General features: G+C 38.9%; 1 protein-coding gene across 1 annotated transcript in view; it reads left to right on the top strand.

Annotated features, from left to right (window-relative positions):
- The window catches only part of zbtb16a (zinc finger and BTB domain containing 16a), a 129,595-nt gene that overhangs the window by 33,639 nt on the left and 79,007 nt on the right, over nucleotides 1–16,949 (top strand). Inside the window, exon 3 of the mRNA XM_087807125.1 lies at nucleotides 15,450–15,547. Coding sequence (XP_087663251.1) covers nucleotides 15,450–15,547 — 98 coding nt within the window. The remainder of the gene's footprint in view (nucleotides 1–15,449; nucleotides 15,548–16,949) is intronic.

Below are 16,949 nucleotides of genomic sequence, written 5' to 3' on the forward strand. Positions count from 1 at the left end.
AGAGAGGAGTTTGGCTGTGGTGGGGGGGGAGCGGGTCAGACGCGAGGTAAAGGGATGGAGATGTGTTTGTTAAGAAGCTGATTTCAATGAGACTACAGGGGGGGACGCTCAAATGTGGTTTGGTGAAATGCTTTAAACAATGACCTGACACCGAGAGGTGAGCCGCCTCTAACGACGTCTCTTTATACGACTCTCGAGGCAGGTCAGGTGGAAACTTGTTTCTGCGCTCGAGATGTTTAGAGGGAGATGGTGCTCGGTGTTACAGCCCGACGCCTTTGGCTGTCCCTGCGCACTGCAGGTGCTTTGATCAATGGCTTTAAATGGAATTAAATCAAATATATACAAACCTTTGGCAGTTATGTTTTATTAAATTGACATATTAAAACTCATAAATGTTGGAAATCTCAAGAGTAAAAGACAAATTATTTCTAATATCTTAAAATTATAATACAATAATATCAATACATAACCTTTTATTCATTATTTATTATTGTCATAATGTACATTCTTAACCCCAATTACCACCGGAACTGTCTGGATGTACAGCACAAACGCATAAATTCAGCTCAGTGCAGCACAAGCAGGAGAGGAAATGGTTAAATAGTATAAATATATATATATATATATATATATATATATATATATATATATTATTAGAGATTTTAATTATGTAAGGAGTGCATACAAAGAAAAAAATCTCCACGTATTCCCCGTTATCCCTACATTAACCACCAACTTAAGCAAGGGCATATACATTCAAAGATTATACCATATTAGTTAAACTCAAAGTGGTAATAATAACTAAAAGAAAGACAAAACCAATATAGCCTGTGATAATGCACAATATACTAGAAGAGCAACAGAAGACACAAAGGTAAATAACAATAGTATCACAGCTTCTTATGCAAAGTCATGAACATTTGTTGTGTCACAACTTTCATCATATTTTTGGTAATCCATAGAGTCCTATTCCTATTTGACATTAGATTTCCTCGATCTGTCAATCGTGGTTGAGCATCAAACAACGATTAAATAAAACTGTTCTCTACAGATTTGCTCAAATTGTAAGACCTCTATTATTCTCTTGTTGTTTTTTTTGTTTTGTTAGCAAACGACAAAGCAAGAACGTAGAAAATATAACAACAATATGAAATAAAAAGGATTATATTTAAAAAAAAAGTATTTCAAGAGCTAAAAAAAAATAATAATAATAATACTCACCAAAAGTAGTTAATATAATAGTCCAGTCTAACAATAGTTAAATAAAAACAAATATATAAATAAATTATTCTACTCATGTTTATCTGGAAACACACCAACAAATAGACATCTGATTGTTATTTATGTGGATATATATATATATATGAAAAAAAAATTCTTTGGCTATTAAAAGAACTTGAACAGAAGCTGTTGCAGTGTATTTTAAAACTTTAAGCTTCTGCCCAGGTGCCATCGAGCACTACATCCCTGACAAACCACTGAAATTATTTCCTAAAATACCAGTTTTAGTAGTCCTGGTGTTCATGGGCTGGATGTTTACCTCGGTGTGTCCATGACTCTGCAGAGTTAGAAAAACTCTTTTATTTGTCTGGCTGTTGAGAACAAATTTCAACAATCCCACTCCAGAACCGCTGAGTCCATCTTTAAAGCCCTGTTATTATCTCAAAGTAGATTGCTGGCACTCGGACTGTAAATAGTTTACCCTGCAGTTTATAGTGAAGAAGTGAAAACCAGCTGCAGCTCTGGATGTTTGGCTCCAACCTGGCAGCTGGTAAATCCAGCATTTTTAGCATCTTGGAAGAAAAAAGCCATGTTTAGTGGTTCGAGCTGAGAAAGAAAACGCTTCTAAATGGCGGCTCGGCGTGAAGGCGTAGATGAGGTCCACCTTTTATAATGAACACATGGATGGTGAGAGTGCGTTTGGCCCCAATGAGGACGGACAGATTGGACCCACCACACCTCCCCGGTCCGTTTGATTGGCATAATGAGGTGAAGGCTAGTTGGCGTCGGGCCACTTGGAGGGGACGAATGGAGACGTTATTATTTTGTGTGTGTTTGAGAGTGTCTTGGCGATTCACGGCGAGGCCCCACAGGGCTATTAATTACCCTCTCTATAACATGGCATCTGGTGAGAGCAGGGTTTAGAGCGAGCACTGCCAACAAGAGCATCCCCGCTCTCTCTCTCCCTCGTCTCTGCAGACCCCAGCTGCAGCCTCGCTCACAGCTTATTGGATTCCATCTACATGTATGATGGATCCAGCACCTGAACTCTTTTTTTTTTTTTTTTTAAGACAAAACAAGACAAACACGCTGAGAAAAGCAGCCCAGCTGGCAGATATTTAACCAAGCATGAGAAGATGTGGATGTTTTAGGAGCAGATGTCTGATTTGAGGCTTTGGAAGAGAGAAACTCACTCAAATCATTTGACGTGTGGTTCGAGAAAAGCTGCTGTGAGGAAGGAATTGTTTTTGAGAAAGTGAGGCGAGAAATATAACACAACACGGTAAATGATTGAAGGCATATGAACACAATAACTATACGATATTGTGTTACTGTAAGAACAACAATATATTCAATATTTATGACCACATCACTCATTTCATTCGTTTATTAACCAAAATGTGATAAACTTCAACTTTAAAAGCTGCTAGAGTCAACTGTATCCTCTCGTCCCCGGTTCTATTTCTATTTTCTAGTCGACAATTGTATTTTTCCTTTAGTTGCAAAGGATGTAATGACTGCTTTCATCTAGTGGCTGGAAGTTTAAGTGCAACACAAAAATGAAAAGGAAAAAAAACATTGAAAAGGGGCTTGTTTATTGTAAATAAATAATAGTTATTGCATTTATAGACACTTCAAATTTAAACCATAAAATAACTATGATAATTTGAAAGCCAAAAAATAATAAACATTGATCTGATATTTCTTTTGAAATATATCGGTGTATTTATATTTTTTCACACTCCTAATAATAACTTTCTCCTGGCAAATTCTTTGTTTTTTTAATCTTTCTTAACTAACTACATCATCTGCCACAAAATGACATGCATGCTAACCCAGCGTAATAATTAGGATAATTAGCCTAGCATCAAAGTGAAAAGTCATTTTTGTTAAACAGACGCACTGAAGTCACAATGTTTTCGTAAAAGTACGAGGGAGTTGGCGCTGCGTTCAAAGACATCTGGCAAATAAGGAAAATATGAATTTAAATGTAAAATATGATAAAACTTTTAAGGGACTTGCTTTGGCAATTGAAGTGAACATTTTTCTTTTTCCTTGTCTTTGTTTTCTTTTTCCCCCCCTAGACCTTTCACGCTTTTTTCTTGTCATTGTGTGACGCTCCCTTAGAGTGAAGCCCAGCCTGCTTCGAGTCAATCATCTGATGTATACTGTTCTAATAGTTTCACACAAATGAACCGAAAGGAAAACTATCCTTAACAGGATTAAAAAGTTGTTTGTTTGGTTGTAAAATAGTCAAGTAGTCTCGCTTTTTCTCTGCTAACTTTTTAAAGGAAAACGTAACTGTATTACAAAGTATTTCGTTACGCAATAATTCAATGTGTGTTTTCAGTGTGCCGCGGCGCTCATGATCAGTCACATTATCAGTTGTTGAATTGCTGCTGTCGTTGTGTGTCCGGGGTCAGGTAAAGGCTGCACTCGAGTAAAGACTCTGGTCTGACAGCCAGACACGACTATACCGGCCCCGCGGCCAAATAGCTGTCTGCACGTATTTTATCCTTTCACTCGCACTGTATGTTTCTCTCAGTTCAGTTGTTGCAACCGTTCTCTTGTGATCCGAACCTTGTCTGTGATTGACTCGTAAGTCTTGATCTCTCGCGCTGAGCTATGATCGGTGCTAGTGTTGACTTTTCATCCTTTCAAATACGAAGCCGACTTATTCACATACAAGGAACTTACTTCAACTTCAACTTCTTTTTCTTCTTTTATGGATTTTACGAGATATTTTATTTACACTCTTTATGTACACTCACAACCTGAAGTGCCAACAACAACAATCTTCATCAGGAAATTGATCCCACTTATTAACATTAATATCAATATTACAATAAACTGAATATTTATCTACAAAACCATGTGCAATTGAATTATATATATTGATTTCATTATATTTTAATACAGTTTAATTGACTCAAATAGCCTGAACTACACTGTCACAATAGAGCTTATGTGAATGATATATACTTGATTGAAAAAGTTGAACAAAATATTTAAATGATAATAAATACAGTAAAACCCAAGAAACCTGACAACATTTGTTTTATTTTGACATAAAAAAAGATTTCCTGCAAAATTCTAGTTTTAAAATATAGCATTTTCATATAAACTTCTCACAAATTCACGTTTGAGTTCAACACATACTGAAATTGACAATAAAATGAAAATAAAAAAAATGTATTGTTGTAGTAAATAACATAACAAAAAGTGATCTGGGTCAAGTTGAACGACCTCCCTGACTTCCATAAATACATATGCAGTGGTGGAGGTCGTTCACTTGACCAAGAGACTACACAAGGGATACCATAAGCGCATTTGTTTTTGAGCCTTTGGGTCGCTTTGACCCAGAGATAACACAAGGGATAAGAGAATCCAACTGTTTGAACATTAAATTTGACTTTGCAAATACAAATACATTAAACTCTGTGAAGTCATAGTGACTGAAGGTTTTTTAAAACACATCTTCTTAAAAGCCTACTTGATCTAGCACTTGATAACTGAGGTGGTTGTTGTTTGGTTTGGAACGTAGAAAAACATTTGTACGCTTCAAAGAAGAATGTTGTTATGTAACGAGCAGAGAAAGCAAAAAGGTAAATTTGGGTCATTTCCAACAAGCCTCGCAGCCTAACTCACTCACAGTTCTGTGATTCATGCACAATTTCTTTTTTTCTTTTTTGCATTTCACCAGCATCATTAACTGGACCGCCACCAGGCAACTGGGCCGAATATAAAAGAGCGGAACAAAAGAAGAGCAGATCACTTTGTTATTAGCTTTATTACACACAGTTCCGACTAGTCTCACATGACCCGCTGCTGTGCGGGCAAAAGGTTCTGATTCAAGCCGACAGATTTTCTTGGCACAGAACGCCCACTCCATTCACTGGCTGCTGCTCGGCCGTCATACTCGCTGGCTGAAGTCTTCTTTCTCTAATAGGCTTCTGTGCAGGGATGGAGCTGTTTGTGGAACTCTGTGGCGGCCGGAATATGTTTAACGGCATCATTGTGACTTGTAGTTTCAAAGATGGGAAACTTTATATTGTTTAACTTTATGTTAGGAACTCACCAATAAATGCATTCACTCTGATGACTAAACTAATCAAATTAAAATAAACAAACATTGAGTTAAATGGCACAATAACAGGACAAATTCCCTTTATTTTCTTTAATGTGTTGGCATTTTTTAATGTAGAAAACAAATATAAATATTGGTAAATGTGAAACTTTAAGTAGATGTGGAAAAGAAAGCATTTCTTTCAAAATTATTCCAGAGAATTGTTTAAAAAAATCCAAAAGTTCACTGAGAACAATATGAAACAATAATCTGATAGTGTTAAGGATAGAATATACTATAGAGAATCAACTATTAGTAAGTAAGTAAGTAAGTCATTTTTATTTATATAGCGCTTTTCCAGACCAGGGTCACAAAGCGCTTAAACAAAACAATATTCAATAAAGTATATACTTTAAAGATCAAGATAAAACTGATAACACAACAGGTGTTCCAGAAAATCAAGGAAAAGCCTGAACAAATAAAACTTCTTAATTATCTTATTAACTATTAATCAATTAAAAATCTCTATTAAAACTTTTCAGAAGCCATTTATATTTATAAATATTTAAATGATGAATACAATTTAAGAAAAAGAATGATCATAATATGATTCATGTAGACACTTAACAAAAAATAAAAAAAAAAATATTTTTATGTATTTATGACATCTTGGAATGGCAGGAATGGGTGCAAATACAATAAATAGAAATTAAATTGGATTAAAAAAAACACATTAAAAATGCCGATCGTATTGATGCAGATCTTTAAAGGTCCACGGTTGGGGTTCAGACAAGTGAGAGAAAAACAAACATTCACAGGTGTCATCATGTATTCATTCAGCCAGCAGAATATTCAAGACCATCTCTTCCTCTCTCTCTCACACACACACACACACACACACACACACACACACACACACACACACACACACACACACACACACACACACACACACACACACACACACACACACACACACACACACACACACACACACACACACACACACTGACACTCTCTCGCATTGTCAGGGAGGAGGCCGACTTGTTTACTGCAGCCCCACAGAGATGCAGCAGGGGCTGTTTGGGATGCCCGTGGGTGCAGTGCAACTCTTAGAAGGTGGACGTGCGGTGAATGACAGTGCAGATGGCCTAGTGCCACCGCCGCCACCTGAACCTCCCCGAGCCTGCAGCTCTCACACACACTCTCTCACACACACACACACAAGTTCTCGAGGTCAGTCGGATCAAAACAACCTGCCTGAGGCCGTCCACACTGTCAAACTAAGTAATCCTATTTCTGCTTAATTTTCATATAAATAGCCGCCGTCTTGTACCAGCCAGCACACGCGCAAGCTTTTCTCTTTTTGCGTAAACAAATCGACTGACCTGCCGCTATCTCTTTCCTAGAACATGATCCGTGACGGCGTCCAGGGTTCCGAATTGTACATCGAATCAATCCTAGAAGCGGTTACATAATGGCGCTCGGTCCAACACCAAAATAAACACCGTGTTGACTGATTGCTGCTTGAAAAAGAAGTGTGTTTACACAGAGTCGAAAGAAATACGGACAGTGACTTACGATATATTACTTAAAATGTTGAGCTGTTGTTGGGGAGAGACATGTTTGGAAAAACAGTTTAAAGTTGGATTAATTTCTTCTTGGTAATTAAAAAAGATTATAAATATAACAGATATCAACGTCTGTGTTTATTATATACATAGCAACTACCACAAACCAATTCAAATAAAATATTAGTTTATTAAAGGAGCTTAAATGCTGAAATATCTATTTGCATTTAACTTCATATTAGCTAAGGTTCTAACAAACGATTGCTTTTGTAGAAAAAAAACCCTGAATATTTCGAAGGTAATTTGAACATGTTCAGTTTAGTTATTCTTGTCGCCAACAAATAGTTAAAAAAAACAAGTTTATTTTTATTTATTTGATTTCGGAGCACTCTATATATGTAGCATTCCTTGTTGTCAAACAGATCATTTTGTTTTCCATTGATCTAACAGGTGCTCGGCTCGACTCCTGACTGCCAAAATAACACTTTCCCCTGGTGTTTGCTTTCAGAACAGAAGCTAAAGTTAGTCATCTTTGAGGTTTTTCTGCCATTTGATGGAAGGTGATGCCGATGCATAATGCATGAGGAGAGAGGGAAGACTTTGTCTGCTTTTTATAGACCAACCAAAGATCAGCTAGCACCCAGCGACACACACACACACACACACACACACACACACACACACACACACACACACACACACACACACACACACACACACACACACACACACACACACACACACACACACACGCGCACACACACGTCTCACTTGTAGCATCGCTCACATCAAGAAAGAAGCTGCAGCGAGCGGAGAAAAAGAGCAATATAGCAAACTGGCAACATTGTGGAGACTAGAAGGAGAAAAAAAGAGGGAAGACAACAAGAATCCACGTAAATGTTGATGTGCTATTTTCAGACAGCGAGCTCTTTTGATGCTCAAACTGAGGAGGAGACGGGGGAAGAGGTGTTTGTCTCGTAGATGGGCTCCAACAGGAATACTTTAAACATGTGATCTTACATGCTCTGCCTCATCTTTGTTCCGTCACTTCAGTAAAATGTGACTTTCAAGTCAAAATGAGAGCGAAACACTGGCAGGTGTCGGATTGTTTACAGGGAGACTTTCTCCGTTAACGGGTTATGCTAACGCTGTTGCTGCCCTCCATGCACTTGCATCACCATTCCTCTCCTCATAAGTGGTAATAACCGGCTGAGAAGCTCTCGGCAGCGACCGGACCTGCACAGGTAGACGACTTTCCAGGTAGTTCTGAAGGCATTAAAGAGTAAATCCACCCTCTGAGCTTGGCTTGAATCCAGGTATTGTAGCAGGATTTAATTCAAACACTCTCCCGCTACCAAGGGAAGAGCAATTAGAATCTAAGAGGGGAAGAATGTGTTCAGGCTTTTCTTCAGAGGATGTGGAGGCTGTGGAAGAATGACATGTTCGACAGCACCTCCAGTCCTCGGAGCCGAAGACCCCACCGTTGTACATTACTGATGCCTTTAAAGAGAGACAATGCCGTTCTGATGGTGACCCTGGACTCTTGCTTCGCTTATCCAGCTCTATTGTATCAATGTATAAAATCCTTTATACAGTGTTAGACGAGTCACTAACTTAGTTACAGATACTTTTTACTTATTTCAAAAGTAATTCAGTGGCTTGTTTCAAATATTTACTAGGAAAAGTACACCTTTGGCCAATTTGCCAAAGTGCAATAGTCAGGTTTGTTCAGAAAATGGAGAAAAATAAATGTAAATAAAATGCATCTTAAAGAAGAATAATGTATTACAGATTGAATAGTTCATAGTAATGGAAGAACTACAGGGTTTGAGAGAAGGCTTGTAAAAAATGTCAGGGCCAGTGAGACGAAGAGTGATATGAATTAAATTCATGAAAATGATCTATTCAAGGGTTTATACAAATCATAAAAAAAAATAACAAGGATAAAAGATGGCATTGGATTAAAATTCGTTGTTCGGTTCGCTGTCACTTGACAATTTTGTGAACTGACAGGGTTTGAAGTCAAAACATTTTGGAGACGGTATTCCTGTGTTAGGTTACTAGTTACTTCACGTGCTTGTTTAAATCGCAGTATAATGAACGTGTTGCGGTTCCTGACAAATAGTTTTTCGCGACACCACCACGAAAATAAATGTATTTACTGCGTTAGCTAATGACGTATTACTCCCATCTTTGTCTATATAACACAACACTCTAGTACACATGGGCCAAACCTTTCTGTGGCAGGAAGTAGAAACATTTTCGATGCGATATAGTAGCTTTTAAAGATACTAATTGTTAGAACTGAGTAGCAGATTTTCAACAAATACACACAATTAGACTTTCAATGTTAATAAAACTAATGTTGAAGGAAACTGATTTGTACTTCATGTTAAAGGTGGTTAAGCTAACATGCATTTTGTTCGGGTCGCAACACTGACTGCTTAGAGATCGTAACAGAAGAACGCAAGTTTTCAACCATAAAGTCCAGAAAAAACCTTTATCATCTCAGATGTTGACACGACAAAAATACTCATCAATGGATCTATTAGGAGCGCGACGTACAAGTTAGCGACTGTTCTTCACTCGTCGTACGTAGTAACGCAGACATGACTGATTTGATTCTAATTGAAGTGAGCAGACACTGTTAATCTAATACAAGCAGCTGTCGTATCAGAACGACTCTGACGGATGATTCGCCGCAGTAGGTTGGCGTTATTCTTAAAACGTGAAATGACACCTGAAAGACATGTTGTGACGCGTGGTTATATTTTCTTTTCTCGCTACTCCGAGATCCCGCCAGGTTTTGGGCTAATAAATGTATAAATAAGAATGTCTGGATGAAAGGCGATGGCGCCCTCCCTCTCAATCTCTGCGTCTGTACCCTTTTCCTCTCGCCCTGCTACTCATCTATGCTTAACACGAGCGCCTCGCCGCCCGTGTGTGTGGCTTGAATTTATATGAAAGCCTCCCCGACTGGGGGGACAACAGGGGCCAAGTCATTGATATGTGCGGGAGGACTCTGGATAAACAGTCCACGCCGACCGGTGTTACGCCAGCCAGCCTGATACATTTTGATTGAGCAAAGACAGAGAGGAGGTGTGAGTGGGGGGGGGTGATGGAATTGGGAGGCTTAAAAGCAGGAATGAAATGACAGTTTCTTTTTTTCCCACCTGCTCCGTCAGACAGCCTGAAAATGGACCCGTGTAAAAGAGCCGCAGCAGATGTGTATGCGCAGGCGGGTCTAAAGAAATGGATGAGGTGCCGTTATAATCCCACTCAAGGGTTTACCCACAGACATGTGGATTTGTCTTTATGATTTGGTCTGCCCTCTAATGGACTGTTTTTTGGGGGGCAAATCTCCTTATTCCATTTGTCAAAAACAAAATAAGAGGTGTCTGTGACGCACTGAGCCACTGATGGCCACATTAGGATCCCGTGGCAAATCTCCTCGTGCATCATTTTGTCTTTATCACATCGTGCGCGCTGGTCTTTTGCTTTTATCCCTAAATTGTTGTCCATTACTCGGCGCTCTTTTGTCATGCTAGTGTAATTGGGTTTACGCAAATACACTTTTTTTCCTCCATCTTAACGACCTATTTGGTGATTTCATACGACTTTGAAATGAGACCCGGTTGTTTTTCGAGAGACTTGACATTTTGCTTTGTGTGTTTACATTTTATTTGTAGTTTAATAAGAGGAGAGACAGTTGAGTAAATATTATCAGTCTTTTAGTCTCAATAACTCAATGCACTTCTAAGGTTTTCTATTACAGGACAAGGAACAGACGGCGTCTGGATCCGAAAATATTTTAAAGTTCAACTAATGTATTGATTTAAGTCTTAATCTTACTCAATACGTGTCTGATCGTACAAAACTTTCTTTTCATTGAAATATTTACATTAGAAAATGTGTTTAAGCCCCGCCCGCTGAAAACGCTTGTTTTCCTGAAGATTTAATTTTGTTTGTCACGCCCCCTCTGCTGTGATTGGTCAAACATCAAGGCTCGTTACCGTGCGTCATCAATCCCGGAAGTCTCCTCCTTCAAGGGACTCATTGTATAAACAAAGTCGGGCATGATTACAGCTGGCTGGTGAAGGAGTGAAGCCATTATTACGCCATAATGGACTCTGCTCTTGTAACCTCTCGTTCGCCGAGATTTCAGATGGCAAAGTAATAACTTCAGCTACTGCCACCTGCTAGACCGGATGTGTTCAATCAATGACACAAAGGGCCAAAATATTTTAGCTGTCTTAAGTCCTGGCCTTATCAAAATGCTTTTTTCATTTTTTTGACGCTCAGATTATCTTTGCTGTCCTTCACCAAACAAACATCCGTTAATCTGTGTCTCTTATCTTATCTTCACTGGCATCTTTATATCGGCACGGTACCGGTCTGTGAGGTATTTGTTACTGGGCCGCACAGAAAGAAAAATAATAATCTGAAATATGTTTTATTCTGAAAGTAATATGGCATTTTTCTCTGAAGTAATACTAGTCTGTCCTTTTTAACACATCAAGACGATCATTTCAGTCAAGTTTCATGGAAAAAATTAACTTTTAAACTAGTGAAAATGAATGAAATACTCTTTTTGGGAGCACCTTGTTCCAAAAAACAAGTCTAGAGCGTTATAATAAGATTATTTTTTTACAAACTTAAGGTCCAGTGTTGTTTACGGTCTAGCCTTTTTTTTTTTAGAAATTTTTAATTTTTGTCTGAATATAAACGGGGACCACTGTGCAAGGCCATGGATCTCACTGCTAGCGACAATATTTACAATAATAATAATTACTTCCTGTTTCAAATGCTTAATATAAATATATTAATATATAAATAGAACAAATGTGTTGCAAAGATGTTTGCACCACGTCTTTGTGTGAAAAGGCAGCTTTTTGTTTGTAAAAAAAAAAAAAGCAGCAGAACCAACAAGTTTCATTGGTGGGTGCTTAAAACCAGTAATAATTCAAAATAATTAAGTATAAAATTTGGAGTCCTTAATGTTCCAGAAATCCCCCTCTACTCACATCCCTCGGCTACTTAGGTTTCATCCCTCAGCTCTTCCCTCAATTATCAGTTCTTTTCCCAAACTAATGAACACACACAAACACACACAGACTTCTCTCCATTTACCACCTCTTATCAATGCCCTCCCTTTATCTCTTCAGTGGTTTCTTCTCTTCTTGGTGCCATCTTTACTCTCGCATCGCTCTTCCTCTGAAGCTTTTATTTACAGACATCATTTCAGGCTTGTTTTATAGCTCCCTTCAGGGATGTTGGATTGAAGTGGTGGGGAAAAAAATTGAAAAATAAAAGATGAAAGCCCAGATGAAGACGGAAAACAACACTCAAGGCTGAAAAGAGAAAATAGATTTTAGATAAGAATGAGTTTTGTTACTGATTAGGGCTGGAAATCCCAGCCTGGCTCACGTTGCGGTATATGGGCCTCGATAATAGCAGCGATATTCTCGCCTTTTCATGATTCTGGAACTGCTGAAGATGGAGACGGATCTTGTCGCGATCAAATTATTTATAACGTTTGAAGGAAATGGAGCTTCACACTCTACTTTCCTGCTGTTTTGTTTTTTTAAGACGTTTTTTTAAAGGACAAAGTCGTCAATAACCACGGCTCACCAGGCAGGGGGTGGGGTTTTTACCCTCCAGATATTTTTCACTTTAACTGATTACCTGTTTGTTTAAGAGTTCCAATACGGTGGTGTTACATGCGCTGCCTGAAAGTGAAGAGAAAGTCATTTGGTTTTTAATGACAGCAGCTCCAACCAATCATAAGGAATCTCGGTAACTCAAGCTATTAAAGCACCATCAATGTCTGCCGCTAGAGCTTTAGCACATTCTCTTATTTTGGTTTGTTTAAGGGTGTAATTCTACTCCAAGTTGACGGGCAGGTGGTAAAGAATGAGAGTTTATTTCGCCAGATGTGGCGCTAGTTATGATAGATGGCCCAGCCACGTCCACCGGGCGAATCGGGGGGCTGGAAAAAAAAAAAGTTGTGAATTACGCGAGGCAAGCTGTTACGACTCCATAACACGGGCCGGTAATCAACTCACATTTCAAACATCCACACTCCGACAGCCCTCGGTTGGGCTGTTTTTTACGAGGAAGAATGCCGTACGAGGTGATCAGCATATGTTTTGTTGACATAAATTTGAAATTTATGGCGGTTGTCAAAAGTGACTGTTGGACAAAGTCGATTATTAACTGAGTAAATGGCCTGAGAGAGTTTTATGTGAACTTCCTTAATGGCTACAGTCAGTCTGTTTCAAATCACGCCCCCCCACACCCACCAACCCACCCTCCCTGAGGTCCCACCCGCCACACTCGCACACACACATCCACCACTTACACACCTCATCATCTCATTCAGGAGCGCCACATGAAAGCAGGCGGTTACGAGGGTGTTTGAAAGAGTGCGAGGGGGTCTCGTGGTGTAAAGTCAGCGAGCTGAGACAATATTTAAGTATCATTTTACAAATCATTAAACTCCCGAGAGTTGCGTGGAAATATTCTCACCTGGTCACGGAGTTAATAGGTGTGTAACGTCAACTCATCCTATGGATGAATTTGCTTTTACGATTCACTCGTTTAAGCTCAAAATGACCGTTTTTATTGGCAAGAATCCATGATTTCTTATTCCATTTCCATCTTTTTGTCCCCAAATAAATGTACTGAAATGTAGGATCAGGAGAGATGTATTGGATTGGTTCTTACGATGTCTCAATGGTGTTTTCAATTCAACCCATCAGTACTTGTATGACAGCCTAGTTCCCACTTTCGGGGGTCCTTAATAAGTCCATCTGTACTTTATCAGCGCTGTCTAAGGGGACAATGGCAAGATTGAAGAGGGGCACAAAGGGCCTTTGAAAGGCTTTGTGCTCGGTGTGTGTCGTGGTTTACTGCTTAAGTACTTTAGTAAGAGCGTGTTTCACCTACAATCCTCCAGAATGAAATCAAGCGTGTTGTGCTTCTCGGGACGCCGCCACAATGAAAGATGTCTTTTTTGTTTCATAAGCATGTCCTTCAATTTGATCAGTTTTCAATTGTGATATTCTCCCTTTTTAACTGTCCTTTCTCTTCGGGGGACTATAGCCATTTTAAAGCTTTTTAATTGCTCAATGCCTGCCAACAAGATGCCATTTTCTTTTTAGTTTTCTCAACAGATCGGCCCTAAACACTAGTGTTTTCACTATATGTCCTTCCAGATGCGTTGATGAAAAATGGTTTTCAATACTTACTTTTAATGTTATTTCTGTCTCTACTTCTTGACACACTTGAAAAGATTTGAATTCTCCGTCTCAGTCAGTCAGTATTTTCTTTTGACGGGGGAGTGATAGTAGCATCACCTTCTGCAGCGTCTCTGCTAGGGGCTAAGAGCGATGGCTGTCATCTCGCCCAAGTTGAGTGGATCTCTTATCAAGGCCATTGTTTCTTGAAGAAAGCACTCCGTTGATCACACGGTGCCACCGACGCGACGACGACGGAGACGGAGACTTCCCTTTGTTTGACATTGTCTTTTCACCGCTCCGGCAGTCACATTTGCCATCCTGAGTATAGTGTCGTGCTTTTGTTCGCGCCGCGTTCAAGATGTATATTCTTAGCACTTTGTTGCCATGTTCAGAGCAGATGAGTGACATGATTCACTCTCGTGGTCCTAAAGCACAAGGGCTGAGAAGTTAAAGCCTTGGAAACTTGTAGATGAAATCTCACCCATTGAAACTAGACTACTTTGAATATGTTCCTAACTTTCTTGTCGTGTGACTCATTAACTGTTGCGAAGTATTTATTTGGTTTAATATCCTGCTGTCACTCAACCTTTTTTCAGCATTTATACAAATATAAATTCTATTTATTTTTGTACTCTTCACATCTATTATTATATCTATATTTTATCAACTTGCATAATTAACTCATAATCTGACAAATAGATTAAAAACATTTTCAATACACTACATTGCTTCATTATGTTTGTTTTCTACATTATTATTTACATTTCTAAGGCTCTACTTTTTTCATTCCAATACTCATTACGTTGCTAAACGAGAGTAGATTTATTAATACTGAAATAGTTATTAAAGTAATTCACAAATATACAAACACTCAGCGTCTCTCTTTAAATAAAGTCATTTTTTTGGCTCTTATAAGGCTGATGAATAATAATACAATTCCCTTATTGCTTTACATCACTATTTATCTGACAAAGAATAAAAAATAGTTTGTGCCGAGCCAAGCGAATCTTTGAGGGTTTCGCAACGCAACAAAGTTGTTGTCAAAAGTTATTGAGTTACTGGAACCTTCAAGACCTTTTACCACTAAATCAAATATTGACCCTTCTTGTCTGACCTTGTAAGCTTAAACTGTGTCACAAAGTGTTGGTCACACGCACACACACACACCTACACACACACAAAGGGGACTGCACATGATCATTAATTCAGTTTATTGTGGATTATAAAATCAATTTGTTTCTTTTTCCGGGAAGAATCTACATTTAAATGACGCTTAAGTTGAGCTGCCTTCTATTTGTGTGCTTCAAATGTGTGTAACATTTACTTATCTTTGTTGTTCTCTGTCCACAGGAAGATTCACAGTGGAATGAAGACCTACAGCTGTGAGTTGTGTGGGAAGAGCTTCCTGGACAGTCTACGTCTACGCATGCATTTGCTGTCTCATACAGGTATCAAGAAACAAATCTATAAAAAAAAAAAGATCTGACCTTAAAATCACATTTGAGAAGCTTGTTCACACCACAAGTCATGTAGCATAAAACACACACTCCTCAACTCTCCGATGTCACTGATGCTCGTACTGTTGACTGAAGCCATGAATGGAACCTCAATTATGACGCACAAAATATAACTTTATCTGCTTAAAAAAGTATATTCAAAACCGACGCACAACTGCACATGCTCACTCATTGACTCGCACAGGAATGGAAGGACATGATCAAATCCTCTACTGTCTCACTCACATGTTTCAAATGTTGAAGTCTTCCTCTCCAAGATTCAGTAAGTCTCTTATCATGACCATGTTTTTAACTTATTACTTTATAAAGTTCTACCCCATCTGAAATCTCAGCGAATGAGAGCTTACGAGAGCGGAGTCCATTATGACGTAATAATGGTCTTAACTCCTCCTCCAGCCAACCGTAATCACGCCCCGCTTTGTTTATGAAAGGAGTCCCTTGGAGGTGGAGACTTCTGGGATTGATGAAACGTGGTGACAAACCTCGATGATGACCAATCACAGCAGAAGAAGATTTAATCTCAAGAAAAATGTTTTCAGTGGGCGGGGCTTAAGTACATTTTCTAATGTAGATATTTTAATGAAAAGAGAGTTTTGTACAAACAGACACATACTGATAAGAACAATAGAGTCCAATATCTATTTAAGATAAATCAACATATAAGTTGCCTTTTAAGATCAAAATTGGCGACATATATTTAGTAGCTGTAGTAGCTAAGGCCAGGATTAAAATATGAATTAAATCTCTGTAGTTATGTCAAATAAATGTACAACATGTATGTAAAAGTTGTAAAAGCTGCATGTATGACACAAATGTTGGGAAGTATTACGTCTAAATAAGAATCTGTTTTAGTTCATCATAACATGTTACAACACGAAGGTACATTCTGAGATTGTATCCCACCAGTGTTGATATCGGTGGTTACACAACTGTTTGGGTCAGACTACACACTGTGAACACCAAACCCACAGCAAAAGACCGAAGCCCACTCTGCTGCCGCACTTTAACAGCCTGAACTCGCTTTTTATAGGCAATAAGGAGCTTCTCGCTCCCCGGGCTTCCAGTGCAGATGAGGTGCTGTAAAAGCAGCGCGACCTTTGAGGGTACCCCTCCTCCCCCTCTCTATTTCCAAATATGTGTCCCCGCTTTTCCCCCCAGTTCTCCACCGGGGCTGGAGTGATGTTTGAAAATTCCCAAAACATCACAATTGAGATTGATCTGTAAATTTGTTGAGAGTGACGCTGATTCTCCTCCAGTGAAGTGACAAACTTAAATGCCAAACTCACGCGGAGCAGCTGGATTTACTCGACAGACGACTCTGCGTGTCAACAAA

Source organism: Callionymus lyra, chromosome 14 (assembly GCF_982586985.1).
Source record: "Callionymus lyra chromosome 14, fCalLyr1.hap1.1, whole genome shotgun sequence".
Lineage (NCBI taxonomy): Eukaryota > Metazoa > Chordata > Actinopteri > Syngnathiformes > Callionymidae > Callionymus > Callionymus lyra.